Genomic DNA, 21,254 nt, shown 5'->3' with positions numbered 1-21,254 from the left:
TTTGAGTTTCTACTGAAATGAAGCTGCATTTTAATGTGGTACAGTGGTACCTTGGGTTAAGTACTTAATTTGTTTTGGAGGTCCGTACTTAACCTGAAACTGTTCTTAACCTGAAGCACTTTAGCTAATGGGGCCTCTCGCTGCCGCTGCACAATTTCTGTTCTCATCCTGAAGCAAAGTTCTTAACCCAAGGTACTATTTCTGGGTTAGTGGAGTTTGTAACCTGAAGCGTATGTAACCTGAGGTACCACTGTATTTTAATCTTGTTTTTATGTTGTATTTTAATCAATTGTTTTAATACCTGGTGTTAGCCGCCCTGAGCCTGGTCTTGTCTGGGAAGGGCGGAGTATAAATAAAACTTATTATTAGAGTGGTACCTCGAGTTACATATGCTTCAGGTTACAGGCTCCGCTAACCCATAAAAGTACCTCGGGTTAAGAACTTTGCTTCAGGATGAGAACAGAAATCGTGCAGCAGCAGCGAGAGGCCCCATTAGCTAAAGTGGTGCTTCAGGTTAAGAACAGTTTCAGGTTACTGTAAGTACGAACCTCCGTTCTTAACCAGAAGTACCACTGTACAGTATTATTATTAACTAGAGGTATCACTGTATTATTATTATTATAAATATAACAATAAATATAATTCTTCATCATCATCATCCCGTTTTCTCGGGTGCAATAAAGCGACACAGCTTACCTTCCCCCGCCCCGAGCGCGGCCTCTCGAGGGGAACCTCCGGCCCGCTCCGGATTCCCGGGCAGAAGGGAAGGCGGGCCCCGGCTTCCCCCTCCGGAAGCTCGAGGGACTCTGATTTCCGGTATGGAGGCGCTTCCGCCATAGAGAAGGCGCAGGGAAAGAGCGCCGCCGACCCTTCCCTCCTCTCTGGCCGGCTGCGCGGGGCTGGCAGGGGGCACTGCCTGCAACACCTTCGGGGCGGAGGCTCGGGCGAAGAGACCCCTCCGATTGCCCCCCTTGCAAGAAGCCCACCCAGCCTGCAACTGCCCTCCTGCCCCGCTTGGACGCGTTTATTACCAATGCCATGTAATTTAGGAGTTGCTTGATTGTAGGGAGAGGAACTCTTCAAAGCAAAGGTTTACCAAAAGCACCGAAACATTTACCAGCCGTACTTCTAACGGCCTGCCAAAGTAAAAGCACAACGGGAAAGACTAGATCATAGAATAATAATAATAATGATGATTTTTTATTTATACGCAGCCCATCTGGCTGAGTTTTCCCAGCCACTCTGGGCGGCTTCCGATCAAGTGCTAAAAACAATACAGCATAAAAATATGGAACGCTTCATGATGCCTAAACAAGGAGGTCTTTGGCAGGCGCCCAAAGGACACAGCGATGGGACGCCAGCCAGGCGGGGTTGGGGGAGAGCGGGGCGCTCGGGCAAGCGGCCCACGCGCACCGGAGGGACCTCTGCCCCGAGGAGACTGCTCCCACGCCGCCCGGCAATCCGTAGGCAGGGCGTTCCGGCGGGTCTCCAGGAGCAGCGCCACTTGGGCCGGTCTCGCTGCAGGACCTTGGTGCCCAGGGCTCTTTCAGGGGCCTTCGAGGGCGGCAGCACCCTCCTCGCGGCCCCGGGGGAGGGAGCAGCCCAGCGGCTTCTTCTTCCCGCCTATCGGAGGTCGAGGGGCGTCGCGGGCGCTGTGGAACTCCCTGCCTTTGGAACTGCCCCGCCCGCAGGCGCCTTCGCGGTGCTCTGAATCCAGGTGAACGTCGCTCAGGCTCACTATTTGAACTTTGCCATATTTGAAAAGGAGGGTCGTGATTCTTTTCGTCGATGTTGCTGTTTTATCTTTTTGCAAACCGCCCCGATGTTTCCTTGCATTTAAGCGGCACCTAATTTGTTACAAAATAAACAGGCAAGCCAATAATAGGCTCGGCCTGCAAATCCCAGCAGCTGGACGGGCTTCCACAGCCCCGGAGAGACGCTGCAGAGGTATTTGCACTTTTGGTATCCCTTTATGAAATTCGTACACCGCTCAATTGTATCCATGATCATCATAACAACACCGCCTCGAAAGCCTTCCCTACTGCGCATGCGCTTCGGGCGGGGGAGGCGGGGCCGGCCTCCACTTCGCGAACCCGTCAAGGCGAGGAGGCGGGGCCCGGTTGCCGGGAGAGAAACGTCACTTCCGTCTCCTGCCCTGAAGAGGCGGAAGCTGCTGCCTGAGGGAGCCCGTCGTTCTGGGAGCGTCGCCGAAGCCTCTCTCGTGACGCGACGCTCGTGGGCGCCCAGCGGGGCAGAGGCGCTTCCAGGGCCCCGAGGCGGCTCTCGGCGGGTGAGGAGAAGTGGCTCTGCCCGCGGCGCCCTTCCCGCGACAGTTCGAGGCCGGGTCGGGGGGTGGGGCTGTTATGGCGGGCGGCCTAATTCGGATGTGCTCGTTTGCAGCCCGCCTTTCCCCTTGACAGGGACCCAAGGCGGCTTACGGATAGGAAAAAGGGCAGCTAAAAACATGGGGGGGGGGGGGAAAAACAAAAACAACACGATCATGGGGGGGGGGGAGGACAGAGTTGGAACTGCATAAAAAACATGCCCATAAGTTCCTAAGTGTATTGTACTGGCCAAAGGCCATGACAGACTTGTAGCAATAGCATTCATAAGATAAAGCAGAGGCTATGAGCCAACATCCATGATGAAAGAGACGGAAGATAGCAGACACAAGCAAGATTAAATCTAGCTTGATTTCGGATTAAACCCCCAAATCACCAAAATAATGTACAAGCTATTTTATGTAATACCTTTTTCCTGATTCGTTACAAATGCAAATAAATGGTCTGAAAGCAATCTCTATGTAAGGGGTAGGCTAACCGATAAGGAGTGATGCCTGAGGTTGACCACAAATGCCTATGGGATCTTTTTCTAGCTGTCATCCAAGACTGCAGTGGGCTAAAAACATGGATAATTACAACAAAAACAGCATGGTATCAGCCCTTCCATTTGTTATTTTATTTGACTCAATATTTCTATTCCGCTTTTCCAGCAACAACTGGAGGCTTCAAAGCAGCTCACAGTAATTACAATATTATTGGAGGTGGTGGGAGAAACCATTGTAAACACTATTAATATAAAACACAGCAATGTATAAATAAAGCAAACAACAAGTTTCCTGGTGTGCACTGTAATCCAAAATGTTTGGAGGGCACCAGATTGGGGAAGGCTGGCTTGCACCCTTGTCGTTTCAGACAGCAGTGCCGCATATGACTACTGTAGATTCCAGCGTATTAGGCGACCCCCCAAATTGGCAACTGCAATTTGGGGGTTCGTCTTATAAGCCCAGTCGCGTAATACGCTGGGCAGCTCTGTGCCGGGAGAAAGCCGCCCTGCGCGGAGCAGAGCCCGTCGCCCTGCGCGGAGCAGAGCCCGCCGCTGCTGCTGCTTCTGAAGCAGCGGGGGGCGGGCTCCGCACCAGGCGGCTTTCTCCCGGCGGAGCCTGCAGCAGCAGCCCCGGGAGAAAGCTTTCGCTGTTAGTAATAAAACAGGACCTTCAGTAAATCTACAAGTTATTTAGGCTAAGGTGTTTAAATATGTATAATTTATTATTTATAATTGATTTCATGCTCAAACTGGTCTTGATGATGAGAGAACTGGTACTGACATTTTCAGTGGGATCTCTTGATCAAGAGCTTATGAAGAAAAGCTGTTTTAATGAAAAGGCTTTTAATAGAATAGGTTCTCATATTGTGATATTGTGATTAAATGTATTTATGATAGGTCCTTAATAATATGATTCAGCACTAGATGTAGCTAATGTGTTGCTAGAGCATATGTGAAATGTTTATATTTCCCTGAAACAATTTCTTAATTAAAAGAATTTTTTGATATTACAATATGTCCTACTTATTTTGTTTTGCAGATTATGAGAACAATGGGTTAGGAGTTGAAAGCTACCACATTCTAGGTGGGAGAATCTATTGCGTAGATGGCTGGTTGTGAAGATGAATCCCAATACACCATTTAGTGGACAGCCACCTGGAGTTTTCCAGACTCCACCTGGCACTTCAGCAGGAATATTTCCAGTTCAGCCACCATTCCAGTTCAGTCAGCTTCCTGTCTTTGGGCAGAACAGTGGTGGACTGTTAAAGAATCCAGGGTTTGCACCCCACTCTGACTTCAGCATAACTTCAGGACTGCAACCTTCAGGGCAAGGTTTAGGATTTGGGCAACCCCCAGGATTTACCCAGCCTTTTTCCCTTGGACAAACAACTTCCTTTGTGACTTCTCTGCCAACCAGCTCTTCCATTGCTGGCAAGCAAGGATTCAATTTTAACCCACCTACGAATCTTGGGGGTTCTCAGAATACTTCTGGCTTTGGAGCTACGTCTGGAGAAACTTCTGGCAGTAGTTTTGGGAGGCCACATTTCAGCTTCAAACCCCCCGAGAATGCTTTGTTTCAGCCTATCTTTGGCACTGGTTCAGAACAAGAGAAACTGCCAAATCAGATAACACCAACTCCATTCACATTTTCCTTACCAGGTGCTAGTGGATCTGGAAGCGTAGCCCCCTTTGGTATTTCTCAAGAGAGCAGCAGTTCAAGTGTAAATACAAGCATCAGCTTTTCAAAACCTGCAAGCAGTAATACTTTAGTGCCTTCATTCAGCAGTCCTTTACCAAGCAAGATCACAGAGGATGATAAAAAAAGACCAATAAGTCTCTTTGGAAACCCTGGTAGTTTTACCTCTTTTTCTAACTCATCTGTTGGGTCTTTGGGTCAAATTAATAAAGTAAGCAAACCAGAACATGAAGAATTGCTACCTTCAGGTGAGTCACTTCCGATCCTTAGGAAGGGAAAAAAGAGGAAAGAAGAGCAGGAGCCTTCTCCAAGAAGACATGATTATGATGCTGTAGATGAACCAGAGCTGCTGGCAAGAAGCGAACATTCTTCCGTTAAGCCACCAGTCAAGCTGAATCGGCCCCGTGGAGGTGGCCTCTTTAACAGAACATTGCAAGATATGCTGAAAAGCAATAAGAAGGAGTCCAAAATGGAAAGAGTTTCTCTAGAATCTGGAGAAATTGAGCAGACGAGTATGGCAGGGGGAACTCAGTCTGGTTTTGCAATGGTTAGGTCATCAGCAACAAAGAAAAAGGAAGAAAATAAGGCAGCACTGAAGGAAGGTAAGCATCAACCCCACCCCCAGCAAGAATTAGTATAATGAGAACATGGCAGTCACTTTTGATTTAAAACGCATGCCACATGCTTTTGTCCAGCTGGGATGTGTCTTTGCACTGTGTTTATGCCTTTTGCTTTCCTCCATGGAAGACAGAGAGGTTGTGTGTGTACATATGTCCTCCCTCCCTCCCTCCCTCCCTCCCTCCGACTTTCACATGGTTGGACAGTAGCCTGGTTTACCATGATCTGTCTTTTTCTCTTCCTCTGGCTCTGCTCATCACTGGCAAGTGGGCAGTCCCTGGAAGGTTGCCCATTTTTTCTCTGTTTTGTTTGTTGTTTTACATTCATTATTCTGTGGTGTCTACTTAATAATAAATGCTTTTTTAAAAAATCTACATTAATGTTTGATATAATGAAAGGCTGTTTCTCCCCTTAAGAGTCTACCATCTCCAACCCTTTGCGTCGAAATCAGAACAGGGGGAGCACAGAGAGCCTTGGAGGCTTGTCATCAAGTGACCTTACAGTCATCCAGTACAAAAATATTCCGGACCATCTAAATAACAGAAATGTTATTGAGAATCACTTGAAGAAGTTTATTCGATTCCAACGGATCCGTACCAATGTAAACAAAAAGCTGGCTATTGTACACTGTTTTGATCATGTGAGTTCTTAAATATTAATAGAAAATCAGAAGTGTTAAGCTTTTACATGCATAGTTTTTGTACAGATATGTGCTAATGTGGTGAAGCATGGGAAACAAATATAATAAATGATGATGATGATGATGATGATTTAGAATTATTCCCACTACAGCCTCTCGTTCTGGAAATTCATGGGTTGAGAGATAGACCTTTATAATATGGAAAATGTTGGTAGTAGGGTAATGTTATCTGCACTCTAACTTAGGGCACAAGTCTTGTTGAAAGCAGTAGGATTTCAGGGTCTGTGACAAGGAGATGCAAATATTGTGGGAATGACCAGCTGAAACGTTTCCTGCAGTTGTTTACTGGCAAATATTGCCTGTTGCTTTATATATTCATAGTAAAAATTGCAGCCTTCTCAATAGAAAAGTCTTGGGGAACAGTAATTTTCAACAAATTAAGACAGGAAAGCCTTGACAATACTAGTGTTTCAGAATGAATGTAGTTATTTCTGCCCCTTAGAGACAAGAAATTACACATCTTGCATAGAATGCAGAGGATTTATATTGGATGCATTCCTGAGTTTTGGCACTTGACTATCCATCTGTTAAGGGTAGCAAGTAGGTTCACAATGGGACACTGGTTTCAGGGATGCATTGGGATCACTTATCAGATGCAGTGGGAACTGGTTCAAAAAGGTAACATTGCACACTTAATGAGGAGAAGCATGCTTTCCTAATTCCTTCCTAAAGAATATTTGGTAAAGTGGCAACGTGAACCTCAGTTTATACAAGGTGGACACATTTTGTGTCATTGATGTGGCATTTGGACAGATGGTTCTTATAGAATTGTAGAGTTGGAAGGGACCCTGAGGAATAGCCTGGACACATAATATTTTTAACATTCTTCAAAATGTTCTCTGAAGGTTCCTTTTGTGAATGTTCCTCCTGTTCATTGTGAGGACATTTGTTCCACGCAGCCGTGGTTGGGTCTATTGCTTCTAACAGGAGGTGGTTTCTTGCATATTTGCAGTTCACCTTTACAGATTTTTGGCTATGTTTTATTCCTTGTGCACTATTATAATTGCTTTTCTGCTTAGTTGGCCCCTCCACTGGGTGCAGTGCTTTCTCTTAAGTGGGCATGTCAGCTATAGTTTATCTCGCACTGAGAGTGGGTCCTACCAGAGAAGAAGGTGGGAAGCTCTGTATAAGCCCTGCCTCCAAAGCCTATATGGGGGGGGGGTCTTCACAAAATTGTTATCCTGTCTCCAAAGAGAAGGGACACCCACAGTAGGTGCAGTGTTTTGTTGACAAAGTTATCAGGTATGTGATATACCATTCTAACCCCAACTGGCCTTTCTACTGAATACTGTTTTCCAGGCATCTGCAGTTTTGGCTAAGAAGAAAGCAAAGGAGTTACATAAAGAAATAGTGGCCTTTTGGCACAAGAAGAAAGCAAGTAGGTTACCTAATTGTATACTTGTAAAATGCCTGCTAGTGGGTTGGGTTTATGTTTTAGAGGAAGGGTCCTCTGCAGTCATGCATTGTACTGCTCTGAAGCGCAGCAGAGGCCACCATGGAGAGGGGCTGCTCCGGGGTGGCACCCTCCTTTTGAGGTGCTCTCTGCCTCTTGCTTTGAGTGCCTTTTTGTTTCCCCAAACTTTCTGTCCTTTTCACTTTGGTTGATGAGTTTTGCTTGGATCCTGCTTTCTCAGGGTCCCCCCCCCCCCCGAGCTTTAATGTATTAGACGAAAATCCAAGCCTTGCCACTGGCACAGCAGTACTTTATGGAGCCACAGGGCCAGGCCATATCCATGGCTAGGATGCAAAGTGTGTCATGGGGATGGTGGTGGCCACAGCAAGATCACTCCAGCAGCTTGGTCGAAATGAACCTTCCACTATAATTTATTCCATGGAAACTCATTTTTAGAACTGTGTAAGTTTCATAAAAAGGGACAAAGGGGGAATCCAGAAAAAAGTGAAAATCCGATAGAAGCATGGTATAAAGGAGTGCCCCATATTTGGCTTAGATGTGACTGGGTAGATACCAGTAAACTGATCAGTAAAATGCTTCAGAAGCAAAGTGGTACAATGCACTTCAGTGCCATTAAAATCAATAGGGCTGTGTTAGCGGCTTTTGATATCATCTACCATAACATCCTTCTGGACCGTCTAGAGGAGTTGGGACCTGGAGGCATGGTCATACAGTGGTTCCGCTCCTTCCTCCTGGTCCGTGTTCACAAAGTGGTGTTGGGGGATGAGTGTTCAGACCCCTGGGCTCTCACTTGTGGGGTGCCTCAGGGTTCTGTCCTCTTCCCCCATGATTTTCAACATCTACATGAAGCCACTGGGAGAGATCACTGGGGTTTGTGCTGGGTGTCCATCAGTATGTGGATGATACCCAGCTCTACCTCTCTTTCAAGTCAGAACCAGTGAGGGTGATGAAGGTCCTGTGTGAGTGTCTGGAGGTGGTTGGAGGATGGATGGCGGCTAACAGATTGAGGCTGAATCCTGACAAGACAGAAGTACTGTTTTGTGGGGACAGGAGGCGGGCAGGTGTAGAGGACTCCCTGGTCCTCTATGGGGTAACTGTGCCCTTGAATGACCAGGTGGGCAGCCTGGGAGTCATTCTGGACTCACAGCTGTCCATGGAGGTGCAGGTCAATTCTGTGTCCAGGGCAGCTGTCTACCAGCTCCACCTGGTACACAAGCTGAGACCCTACCTGCTCACTTGCCAGACTGTCTCGCCAGAGTGGTGCATGCTCTAGTTATCTCCCACTTGGACTACTGCAATGCACACTATGTGGGGCTACCTTTGAAGGTGACCCGGAAACTACAACTAATCCAAAATGCGGCAGCTAGACTAGTGACTGGGAGCGGCTGCCGAGACCATATAACACCGGTCTTGAAAGATCTACATTGGCTCCCAGTACATTTCCGAGCACAATTCAAAGTGTTGGTGCTGACCTTTAAAGCCTTAAATGGCCTTAGCCCAGTATACCTGAAGGAGCTTCTCCACCCCCCGAGGGCCTTCTGGCGGTTCCCCTACTGCGAGAAGTGAAGTTACAGGGAACTAGGCAGAGGGCCTTCTCAGTAGTGGCGCCCGCCCTATGGAACGCCTCCCACCAGATGTCAAAGGTTAAAACAACTACCATACTTTTAGAAGACATCTGAAGGCAGCCCTGTTTAGGGAAGCTTTTAATATCTGAAGGACTATTGTATTTTAATATTTTGTTGGAAGCCACCCAGAGTGCCTGGGGAAACCCAGCCAGATGTGCGGGGTACTAGTATTAGTATTATTTCTAGTAAGAGTTGGTTCATTGCTTTCGTATGAATAAAAGGTCCCATGTTTGATCACTTGGTTTAATCTCTAGTCTTCTATGTCATTCAATTTGCAAAGGTCCTAATAAGAAAGACTATTCCTCTAAGGAGCAGAAGGCAGACGAAAGTGAAGGGAGGCAAGCCAGTGAACAACTGAGTCATCAGCATTCTCCACATAGCAAGTCCTTAATCCGTTCCACTGGTAGCGGAAACTTGTCAAACAAAAGGTATGTGCCCATCAGTGGAGTCTTGGTATAAAAATTAATGTACTGTAATGTATCTGTCGTAAGTGCTGTTATTGTTAGATCAGAAATAGGGAATCTGTGGCTCTCCAGAGGTTGTTGGACTACAACTCCCATCAGCCCCAGCTGAAATGACCAGTGTTCTGGGATAATGGGAGTTGGGAGTCCCGCAGCATTGGGAGGGCCACAGGTTCTTCATCTCTGTTTTAGAGAGAGAGAGAGGTTTCAAACAGGAAAATCTAGTTCTGTTATGTAGCGGCAGTTTGAATATAAGGGCAATTAATGTAGAGTAGATTTTAGAATGGTGTCATTGAAGTCATTGCACTTGATGTGGTCCACTGCAGGCAGAAGAATCAGCAAAGGACATAACAAAACAAAGGATGTGACAGTCAACGTGGGTTCCAGGTTGACCCATGAGGCCGTTCCCCACAAACCACATCCACCTGCCACTCACCTGACCTGTTCCTTTGCAAGTGGAGTCCCCTGTCAGCACTGAGCTTGCCTGTTCCATTTGGAAAAGGCTTGCATTCAAATCACCTCATTTTCAGAGTTGTTGGAAACAGAGCGAGCGTCTTGGAAGACATGGTCCAGGCACCAGTCAACTGATTGGTGCTGGGAGCACACCTTCAAAGGAGGTTGCTGTAACTGTCGCTTACAGCAAATCCCCTTTGAACTTTGGCAATTGTCAAGTGCCTGATGTCATCATAATGTCAAGCGACAGGTGGGTGGTGTTGCCCCCCCAATCAAAGGTGGCCTGTGAAAGGATTAGGATCTGACGATCTGGTCTGCCAGCCAGATCCAGTTCCATGCCCCATACCCTTGTGTTCCGTGCAATTTACATGCTCAACATGTCAGGCTGTTATGGGGAACTGGAAACTTCTGTGTGTCCTGAGTCCTGCCTAGCTCCTTCCTTTCCACTCAGTTGAGGAATGTGAACTTCTTTTAAAATGTCTGTCTCTTGGTTATAGTTCTCCAGCTAAGAAGCAAGGCCTTAAAAAGTCTCTGCAGTTTGAAGCCTATGCCTTTGACTCGGGTTCTGAAAGCCATGGTCCAGAGATTTTTGAAGCCTCAGCATCCTCTCTTAGCAGTCTTGTGGGCCTAGTGGCTGAGACCTCTGAGGACAAATATCGTGTTCTAGACCAGAGAGATAAAATCATGCGGCAAGGTAAGAGTTTATGAATTTGGATTGAAAAAATGTCTGGGATACATGTCCAGTGATTCGCATCCACAGCTGTGTAAATATCACCACAATACAGTAATGGGGGAGTACGGGAAAACATTGAATTGATCCCCCCTGCACATAATCTAAATCTCTTGGGATCATATTTAGGATTTAGTTGACAAATCAGTTAGTTGACTAATATAATTTAACTCACTAATTAGTTAACAATGCTTTACATGCTTTATAAATATCAATTTTCCCCCAAGACCAAAGGTATGGAACTAAAGTATTTCCTTTGGGGTGGGGTGGGGAGCAAAAAAAATAAAAATGAAGGTACTGAAAGCTGTTAACATAGTAACAACACAATCCTAACCATGCGTACTCAGAAACACGCCCTAGTGAATATAATGGGACTTACTCCCATGTAAATGGGGTTAGGATTGCAGCCTAAATTAGAATGCCCAAAGATATTTAGCAGTTTCCTATAACCCCCTGCCCCATGTTCTCTCCATACATTCCTTCAGCACGTGGAAGGGGTGTATGTGTGTGACCCTGTTCCCATTCTCTGCATGTTCAACAAGGTAAGAAGGCTTTCTGTGCTTACAACTAAATGTCCATAAGGAGTTTCTCCCAATTAGGGGATTCGGCCTCCTTGGTCTGTGGTGACCTGGAAATCTTATGCCTGGAACAGTTATGCCTGGTAGGTAGGGGTGCAGTCAATAGTGACAAATCTGCTCCACCTCAGGCGAATGGAATACTGGAAGAAGGCTACAGTCTCAGCTCAAGCAGCCATGACGGATGACCATCCAACCTCTGCTTAAGAGCCTCCAAGGAAGGAGAGTCCACAACCAGGGAGTCTGTTCCATGTTGAACAGCTCTTACTGTCAGAAAGTTTTTCCTGATTTTGAGTTGGAATCTCCTTTCTTGCAACTTGAAGCCATTGGTTCGAGTCCTACCCACCAGAGCAGGAGAAAACAAGCTTGCTCCATACAGTATTGAAGCTGTGCAGATTACCTGTATTCTGCTGAAGTATATTATTAATTTGTTTGGTAAAAGAATGTGGTTTTTTGAAATGGAAAATTTTCCACGGGGAAACTTTTGGTGGCAGAAAGCTTTCCATCCCACAACATTATCATAGAGAAGGATCTCCCAGAGGGTTCCCTGTGCATGTAAATGGAGTGTCACTTTAAAAGATCCGGGCTATTATAAAGGCTGGTTCATTCTTAGAAATTCTATAAAAAGGATTCCCCCCTCCCCAGTTAGATGATTATTTGTACCAAGTTAACATTTTTTCATGATAAATGCAAAAGATCCCCCGGGGCAGACTATTGAAACTTTGATTTCTTTCTTTTTAAGCTCGAGTAAAACAAATAGATCTTGGCAAAGCTAAAACATTCGTTGGCACATGCCCAGACATGTGTCCAGAAAAAGAGCGTTATATGAGAGAGACGAGGAACCAGCTTAGTATCTTTGAAGTGGTCCCAGGAACTGACAAGGTAGTATTCAGCAACTGCTTTTTGTATTAAGGTACTGCTACCAAGGCCCATACCAAGAACAACTTGGCCACTTATTTATTATAGTTCCATACTTAGGGAAATAAAACTTTGTAAATTACCCCCCCCCCAAAAAAAAAACATCCTAACTTGGATTGAGGCATAGAAGAGCATGGAAGCTGAGGACTGTTGATTGGAGGTGAAAAATGAGGGAGGGGAAATTGGCCTGATCAGACCCATAGCGGCTTGTATCCTGTGCTTTCTGTATGTATTCCCAGATGGATATAAGTAAAGTGCTCCAAACCAGTCATAGTTAAGTTTAACAAACCTTTGGTTTCATGTTATCTGAAAATATTGACAAAAGTCCTTTAACTTCCTTAGAAGATTGAGAGCGATTGGTTCAAAAGATTTAAACAATGGCAAAAATATTTTTCAGCTCTCCTCTTGCCTGGCACATGGACCATGCCTGCAGAGGTGGTGTTGTAGTTGTTGTTGTTGTTGTTGTTGTCGTCATCCTTAAGAATTTATTTTGTTTTCTCTCTGAGGTTGACCATGCAGCAGCAATAAAGGAGTACAGCAGGTCTTCAGCAGACCAGGAGGAACCTCTACCACATGAACTGAGGCCTTCAGAGGTGTTGAGTATGACCATGGACTACTTAGTGACACAAATTATGGACAAAGGAGAAGGAAACTACCGGGAGTGGTACGATTTTGTATGGGATAGAACTCGTGGAATAAGGAAGGTAACCACTTTGGGATGAAGCCCTTAGATTTGACAGGATGCAACCTAGACTCATCCAAATTATTGATTAGACATCTGTGAATGGAAAAGGAATCCTGAAGATGCCAACGGGGTGCTGTTTCATATTTAACTTTGGGTGGAGGGTGAAAGACTTGGGTGGCTAGGAGGGTACAGGGTTTAAAGGGCAGCTCTTTCATATGCACAGAATTGAATTGCAGGCAGAGGAAATTCAGATCATTTGTTGTGCTTCTTTTTTGTATCTCGTGACGGTAGCAGTGTGGTTAGCACATCCCAGGCAAGCAGCTTTGTTTATTTAAAGAATATATTTGTATCTTTGGCATGTTTCCAACAATTAGTTACTCAATTTGTAGCACTAGTAAGATTTAGATGCTTCTGTGGCCAATGGTATGGTTTGGAATGAAATAAATAGAACCAGCACAAACACCTGTAGGAGCAAAGTGAAGCCACAAAAGTATGTAAATTCTTAGAGGACTTACAATAATAGCCTCCTGCATCTTCCATTTTCCTCTTGGACTTAGTGAGGCTGAAATACAAAGTTCCCTCCTCTCAATCTAGAGAAGCTTGCCTTGTGCCTCTGGTAATGACATTTCAGCACCAGGCCTATTAATAACTCTATCCATTAGCATTGTTGATGTTTTATTTTTGCCTCTGCAAAATAATGGTAACTTGGCCCGTTTTAGCCTGAATTTTCTTGGATTGATTGTTGGGGTTTTGATTTGAGCCTGTCTGTATTAGATTTTGTGGCTGAATTTTGTTGGGCTACTGTTGGATGGGGTTTACTGAGTCAATAAAACTCAGTAAAACCATGTGCATTTTTATTTTGTCTTACTTGGTGTTGCCTAGAGAGAATTCTTAGTAGGTGACTCATAAATGGAATACAAACAAATAAAAACCCCAAATATAGTATCTTTCATATGCTTAACTCTGCTATCTTGCATGCTGTGTATTCCCATTATAGAGTTTCCCCTCCACCTTTCCAGCATATGTCTCCCAGTGGGACTCATTTTGCCTGCCTTGCAGAGAATATTGAGGTCTCGTTTTCTTGTATTTTATTCATTACATCTTTTATTTTGTTCATCACATCCATGCTGCTTCCACTTGTTTCGTTTATGCTTCTTCTCTCCGCCGCCCCCGTCATGTATGACCTGATGTTTCTAAACTTCTGTCACCAGATTAAAATAAGGTGAGCTCTCTAGGGCAGCCTTTCTCAATCTTGGGTCCCCAGATGTTCTTGAACCACAACTCCCATCTTCTCTGACCACTGGCCATGCTGGCTAGGAATGATGGGAGCCATAGTCCAATAGCTTCTAGGGACCCAAGGTTTAGAAAGACTGCTCTAGGGTATGACACCTAGTCTCATAATCTCTCAAGAGTTTTGTTCTAGGATCGTAGCAGTTGTGCCAGGATGTCTACACATAGCTGTATTTGACAAAGCATTAACTTGGCTTTGAGACTTGTGCAGAAATCTTTAAAAGTGCAACATGAAGCATATAAGTAGAATTGAACATCTGAGTTCTTGTGCTCTTACATTTTGCCAGGATATAACCCAACAGCATCTCTGCTGCCCTGTAACTGTTTCCTTAATGGAGAAATGTACCCGTTTTCATATCCACTGTTCCCACCATTTATGCGAAGAGCCGATGTCTTCTTTTGATGCCAAAATCAACAATGAGAACATGACTAAATGCCTCCAGAGCCTGAAGGAAATGTATCAGGACCTTGCAATCAAGGGTATTTACTGCAAGAGTGAAGCAGAATTCAGAGGATATAATGTCCTCCTGAATCTCAACAAGGGGGATATTCTCAGGTAAGTCTTAAAATAGTTATAGGATTGATTTCACCTATTTCCTTGCCATTATTTGTAGAATGAATGCAAAAGAACGTGAAGTACTCACTGTTAAGGTGTAAGACTATCATTCGGTGATAATTGCCGTAGAATTGAAGTTGGAAAATAGCTAAGCCCACCCAATCTAATATTTGTCCAAAGCCAACTGTCCACCAGTTCTTTTACTTTTTGTCCTATGCAAGTACAGTGGAGCCCCGCAAGACGAATGCCTCGCAAGACGAAAAACCCGCAAGACGAAAGGGTTTTTCGGTTTTTGCGTCGCTTCGCTAGACGATTTTCCCTATGGGCTTGCTTCGCAAGAAGAAAGCCCATAGGGAAATCTCTGGGGACCTCTTTTAAATGCTGGCGGTGGGGAGCAAAGCCTTTCCCCCCCCCCCCGGCCTTCAGAAGAGGTCCAGGAAGGCCGGCGGGGGCGAAAGGCTTTGCTCCCCACCGCCAGCATTTTAAAAGCGGTCCGGGATAGCAGGGAAGCGCTTCCTGCTATGCCGGACGGCTTTTGAAGGCAGACCTCTTCTGAAGGCCGGCGGGGGGCGAAAGTCTTTGCTCCCCCCTGCCTGCCTTCCCGGGAGAGCGGAGAAACGCGCTGCGATTCTCTGCTCTCCCCGATGGCTTTTGAAGGCAGGCGGGGGGGGGGGGAGCAAAGACTTTTGCCCCCCGCCGGCCTTCAGAAGAGGTCCAGGACCTCTTCTGAAGGCCGGCGGGGGGCGAAAGTCTTTGCTCCCCCCCGCCTGCCTTCCCGGGGGCTTTAAAATCGCCCCGGGACAGTCCTCCGCTGTCCCGGGGCGATTTTAAAATGCTGGCAGGCGGCAGCAGTGGAGAAGTCTCCGCTGTCCCGGGAAGGCAGGCGGGGTGGAAGCAGAGACATTCGCCCCCCGCCGGCCTTCAGAAGAGGTTGGGGGACAGACTGTCCCCGGACCTGGTCTGAAGGCGTTTTCCATAGGAACGCATTGATTGATTTTCAGTGCATTCCTATGGGAAACCGTGCTTCGCAAGACGAAAAACTCGCAAGTCGAAAAGACTTGCGGAACGAATTAATTTCGTCTTGCGAGGCACCACTGTATATTGTTTCTAGTCAAGTGTTAACAATGAATTATAGTCTGCCTCTGACAGGAATGGGGAACCTTATTGACCAACAATAAAAGCCAATCAGAGCAGAGCCACAGGTGGATTGAGACACTGCCTGTTCTCTCTTTCTGTAACCCCCTTCCAAAACAGCCACCTCTTCTTCCATCTCCTGATTGTCTAGCTGCGTGTGCTGCATGTGCCATTGAAGTTTTCAGGAATTGAGCATTTGCTTGCATATTTACAAGTGGCTGAAAGCTTTTCATTTGCCATGTTTCCTGAGGTACAGCTGTCTAGGGAACTGTGCCAGAGTGCCTCATGCCCTTGGGAGCGCTCCCCACCCCCAAAAGGAAAAACCTTTGCCTAGGCAAGCACCCCATCCCTGAAAACTGCAATGGCAAAAAAGAAAGAGAGCTTTATAAGTGATCAGGTCAGGTTCATGATGCATTTGAAGAAAAATTTCTGTCAGCATTATTTCTTTCAATGCTTAAAAAGACTAGGACAACCTCCTCCGTTCCAGCTTACCTGTTTTTGTGCTTGGCTTCCCCTCTCTAAATAGCTGTTCTTGATCCTCATATCTTGAGCCTCTTGTTCAGTGTGCTCTAAACACAGTGGCACTGATATTCTTCCTTCTTGGAAGAATCAAGGATTTTGCTTTCAGTTCATTCGAATAAATCAGATTTAGAAGTAAAGTCAGATCCATGGTCACAAACCTGCAGCTAGACTTTGGCATGGATATGCTCTGCAAAGACGTGCAAAAAGCAGAATAAAACATAATGTATTTTGACTCCTGAACTTCCTTAAAGACTGGCAGATGCATTAAAGTATATGGCTTCATCAATTTCAGCCCACTTCCTTGGATGGATATAGAATAAAAAGAGAATGCTAATCCATGTGACCAAAAGGCTACGAGAAGCCCTTGCACCTCAATCCCTCTTGGCCACAATTATTCTCTTGATTCCTTTGTGTGCTCCTGTCTCAACCAATGATAGCTCTTCATGCATCTGATTAAATGGACACTGCATTGGTTTGGCTACCACAAAAATTACTCCTTCTAGTATTAGTTAAAACTAATAATATAAGTAAGTAGTTTTTTCAGCAAGGGGGTCTTCAGTTTAAATGCATGATACCGTCCATGGATTTTAAGCCAAAGGACCTGTGTGTTTTTTCTTTCTGCATTTTTGTGTTCAACAGAGGTAGCTTCCATCATTAGCAGTAAAGTATGAAAATCGTTTCCCTCTTTGTCTCAACAGAGAAGTGCAACAGTTTCGTCCAGATGTCCGAAACTCCACTGAAGTTAGGTTTGCAGTTCAAGCCTTTGCGGCTTTGAACAGCAATAACTTTGTAAGGTTCTTCAAACTTGTGCAAACAGCTTCTTACCTGAATGCATGCTTGTTACACTGCTATTTCAGCCAGGTAAGCAATGGCATTTAACTAAGAAAATACTGAGGAAGGGAAAACCCATATTCTGCATTTCTTATCATCCTAAAAAATGTTGTCAGTGGGTGTTTGGTGGTTTTTTGTTTTTGTTTTAACATTGCAAATACCCAAGATAATATGGTGTTAGGCTGGTAAGTCAAAGAATGTATCACTTTGGGGTACAATTCCAAGACCCAGGCTTCCCCAGGTGTGTGAGAGGGGGCCACTTCCATGACTGAGCACTACTCTGTTGGCCAAGAATGGAAATTTGATTTACTGTGAGGGTTTTTTCTGCCAGGACAGCAGGCAAACCCTCTTCAGGCCTGTATTCATTATTTGAGGTGCAGTGTATTCTATTTGTTTCCACAGTAATTTGCTCTGGTGTTGATAGGGACTCCACTGTCCTATTTTCTATTTAGTTTTTCATTAAATGTAGCTTGTTCCCATTGAAATGGCTTACGTCTGGAAGGTGAATCTACCTTTTTTTTCTTTTGGCTTGACTATTAACCAGAAATAAATTACATTGTAAGCCCCTAATTTTCCATTTACGTTTGTTGAAGTACAGTATTTATATTTAGAAACCATTGTGCAGGATTCAACTAATGAGTCACATCTCGCACAATGGGGTCCCCCCCATCTCTGCTCCCAAATTGGTTCGGGGGTCAAGAGAACCCTTGCAACCGTACCTGAAGACAGGGAGAGGGAGATTGTTCCCTTTGGGGAGCCGAAATGCTTTGTTTGATGGAATGATTGCTTTAGTGCAATGTTGAATTCCTCCCATGGTGTTCCAAGGTTTAGTACTCCTGGGGGTTCAAAACATGTTGAAAGAATCACCTGCTGCAATTTGGGGAAAGTTGGTATGTTGGAGCCTCAAACAACATTGGTTAAGGTATATAAAGTGAAAAGAAAAGCACTTATAAACGTAACCTTCTCTTCCTTGTCATTGCGAAACATTTTATGTATCTTAATTAATTTTTTTATTATTAATGGGAGCTTTTAAAATATTTTTCAGATTCGTAGAGATGCTTTAAGGTCTCTCAATATTGCTTATACTGTGAGCACTCAGAGGTCCACCATCTTTCCTCTCGATAATGTGGTCCGCATGCTGCTGTTTAAAGACTTTGAAGAGGCAACTGATTTTATAAGTTATTATGGCTTGAGTGTTTCTGATGGGTAAGTGTTAGATAGAGTTCAAGGAGCCTTGGTTTATCATAGAGCTTTTATGAAAACTGGTGCAAAGGCTTTAATAGGGAAAGATGGATTTTAGTGACTGAAGCCAGCATCTCCTTCAGAAGGGTCCATTCCCTGCATTTACCTCCTGTGTCCCACACACATCACAAAGTGGAAAGAATAAAATCTTTACATTAAAAGTGTGATCCTAACTTGACTTAGAGCTTCACCCTTTTCCATTGTTAAACACCTCTCTAATAACCTATAAGTGTAACTGCTTTTATGGGTTGTATTAGAGGGTTCTTGGGCCTTTGACTCTAATCTTGACTGAAGTTGAACCATAAAACAGTGGTAAGTAATGGCTGGAATCTGGGCATCACAATGGCATTCTCTTAAATGGAGTTAAGATCCAGAACCGTCTGGTTTCATCTCTTTGCTCAAAAATAAGGAAGCTTGTGTCAAGCCCATGGACCATCTAGTTCAGGGGTAAGGAAACTTTTTAGTCTGCGGAACAGACTCCTGTCCAAATCCCTTGTGCTTACAAAGACCACCCGCTGCTGATCCGTTCAGGCCCCAATTTGGAGGTTGAAAGATCAGTGCTGGCCGGGGTGGGGAGCTTTGCAATGTACAGGACGGCTTGGGAATCCAGTGGAGCTTCAAAAGAGGGGCACGGGGAAGCTCCTGGACCATGGAAGAATTCCGTGTCTGCCCACTTTCCTGCTGCCCCTGCTGCCAGGCTCAGCAACAGAAGAGAGCCGGGGTTTTACCATTCTTCTCTTGCTTACAGTTGTAGCAGTGGCAGTAGTGGGAGGGGGGCAAGGAATAGAAATAATTCTTTCTCCTCTTTGTTCTTCCCTGCTGCTACGGTGGTAAGCATGCTGGTAGAGAGAAGCTGTCCCCTCCTTGGGCAAGGGGCACTCCGACTGCCCATCCTGCAGCTCGTCAGCTGATGGGCATTTGGGAGCAAGCCTTGTTCCAGCACAAAGGAGCAATCAGAAGCCCACTTGTTCCTTTTAAGTCCCACCCTCACCTGCTGCACAGATGATGTCATGCATTATGCCACGTGCTTGGGGGGGGGGGGGAGGGCTTGTTCTGCAGAGCAGAGGTTCCCCACCCCTGATCTAGTTTTGCATGCTAGATATGTTTGCAAACCTCCATGTAGAAATCTTTGGCCTCGGGATCATTTGGCATGTGTTTTGTATTTCATTTTACAGTTTTGTGGAGTTGAATCGGTCTGCTTTTCTGGAACCAGAAAGCTTGCCCAAGCCAAAGAAATCCCTGTTTGTTGGGCAGAAGCTAACTGCTTCCGTTGGGGAAATTGTCAGCGGGGGAGTTTTACCACCTGTGATTCGCCACATACCTTTGTGTAGCTTTAACGCACAGAACAAATACACAGGGGAGAGTGCTGCAGTGGACTCGGCCAGCAGTAGTCAGAAAGCCAGTGTTGAGGTGACAGGTAAGCCAGAACTCACACACCCAGGATAGGGCGCGAAACTGTGGTCTTGAGTTGAAGGAGAATTATGTCATGGGAAAAAAGCATATATGTGTGTTTTAAATTTGGTTTATTTTTCAACTTTTCAGCTTTTGCATTTGGCAGAACAGTTTAAAATAGTATTGAGTGATTAATAATAGAATTTGAAAATAGGACCTGAGCTTTAAAATAGTTTATTTTAATCCTTGACTTAATTTGTTAAGTATTTGATGTCTGTAAAAATCCTAAGGACACCAGAGCTTGAACATGAAGGTTTCTGCATGCAGAGCATTTCCCCATTGAGTTCTGGATCCTTCCGTTCAGAATTGGCTCTTTTGAAGAAAAAAGTGGTTATCAGTGTTATTAAGAATGTGGTTTACCTTTCTAAGCAGCTCTTCCCTTTAAGCAGCTGGATATTTTATCTCTTGGTTTCACCCGCAGAAACAAGAGCAGAAGACAGTAGTGTAGACCTGGAAGTCCTTCGAGCTCAGCCTCCGTTGTTGCTTTTACCCCTTGTACCAGCACCTTTGCCTTCTGCTGCAGGATCCACTTTTCGGCCAATTTCACAACCTTCTCTTCCTCCTCCTCCCAAGCCTCAGCCTGTTTACAGTGATATGGTGAGGAGCTTCAGAAAATACATTCTGTTTTGCTGTCACACAGTTCTTAAAAACGAGAAACGATACTTTATAAAGTCTTCTATTTTAATGTAAGTTTTTGTGGTGTAGTTTCTAAAAGAGGAATGTGATGCAGGTACCACATAGGATGCTATAATTAACAATTTGGCAAGATAGATACATATGGTGTTTGGTATTATGGGATTACGACAAAGGGCTGCGCTGACCAAAGTGAAATTTATGGGAAGATCATCAAGGATAATTTATAGTAATTTAAAAGGATGGTGTTCAGTAGTATAAAATTGTGTATGGTCATTTCAATTTAATTTAAACTAGCAAGAAATAAACATGTATGGGGAATGCCTTAGGGGGCTGACAGCACAGCCCCTAGTATAATGCACCTACAATAGAGGCAAATGCAGTCTTTGAATGTCTTAGGCAAGGCCTTTCCTGTCAGAATGGGGAGTACTAATAAACTCACAACGCAGATTTGGAAATTTTGTGTGGCAACAGTCATTCGGATCCAGCAGCAACAAATTTAAGCTTGAAGAAGCCTAGCTTGGATCATTGCAGGGATTAAGAACGTCCTCTGTGAGTGGAGGTTGAAAGTGTAATTACCAGTTTGGGACTGGAGGCTGTGTAGCAGAATTTGGGGTAAATTACTTTGTTGAGGGACTTTGTCTAATAGACCCAACTGCTGTAATCTGAAGGTACTGCATTTTTCTGTCTATAAAATGCCTCCATGTATAAGATGCCCCCTATTTTTGGGGACTCCAAATTAAGAAAATGGGTAAGGATGTATATAAAGAAATGCATAAGTAACTATTTTTTTTATAAAGATTTTAGTTATTGCACAGAAGGTCAAATTTAAGGCAATAAGTGACTCTGACACGCCGCCTAGTTCTGATCATGAGCCTAAAGTGTGATTAATA

The 21,254-nt window shown here is 44.9% G+C and overlaps 2 protein-coding genes across 3 annotated transcripts in view; one reads left to right on the top strand and one right to left on the bottom strand.

The window, feature by feature from the left end:
• YBEY (ybeY metalloendoribonuclease) overlaps positions 1-818 on the bottom strand; it is a 110,618-nt gene extending 109,800 nt beyond the window's left edge. Inside the window, exon 1 of one of the 2 annotated variants that reach the window (XM_083714735.1) lies at positions 697-818. The gene's annotated coding sequence lies outside the window, so the exon portion shown is untranslated. The remainder of the gene's footprint in view (positions 1-696) is intronic. The other variant, XM_083714734.1, reaches the window with a different exon arrangement.
• A 3,129-nt stretch (positions 819-3,947) lies between these two features.
• MCM3AP (minichromosome maintenance complex component 3 associated protein) overlaps positions 3,948-21,254 on the top strand; it is a gene marked incomplete at its 5' end in the record, with an annotated part of 44,198 nt that continues 26,891 nt past the window's right edge. Inside the window, 12 exons of the mRNA XM_083703513.1 lie at positions 3,948-5,124; positions 5,557-5,780; positions 7,140-7,218; positions 9,160-9,307; positions 10,291-10,487; positions 11,841-11,980; positions 12,523-12,720; positions 14,279-14,547; positions 16,902-17,064; positions 18,080-18,240; positions 19,452-19,693; positions 20,150-20,325. Coding sequence (XP_083559639.1) covers positions 3,948-5,124; positions 5,557-5,780; positions 7,140-7,218; positions 9,160-9,307; positions 10,291-10,487; positions 11,841-11,980; positions 12,523-12,720; positions 14,279-14,547; positions 16,902-17,064; positions 18,080-18,240; positions 19,452-19,693; positions 20,150-20,325 — 3,174 coding nt within the window. The remainder of the gene's footprint in view (positions 5,125-5,556; positions 5,781-7,139; positions 7,219-9,159; positions 9,308-10,290; positions 10,488-11,840; positions 11,981-12,522; positions 12,721-14,278; positions 14,548-16,901; positions 17,065-18,079; positions 18,241-19,451; positions 19,694-20,149; positions 20,326-21,254) is intronic.

Source organism: Podarcis gaigeae (genome assembly GCF_964106915.1).
Source record: "Podarcis gaigeae genome assembly, chromosome: 1".
NCBI classification, from domain to species: Eukaryota; Metazoa; Chordata; class Lepidosauria; order Squamata; family Lacertidae; genus Podarcis; species Podarcis gaigeae.
The sequence above is the reverse complement of the archived record's forward strand: the minus strand, read 5'-3'. Positions and strand labels throughout refer to the sequence as shown.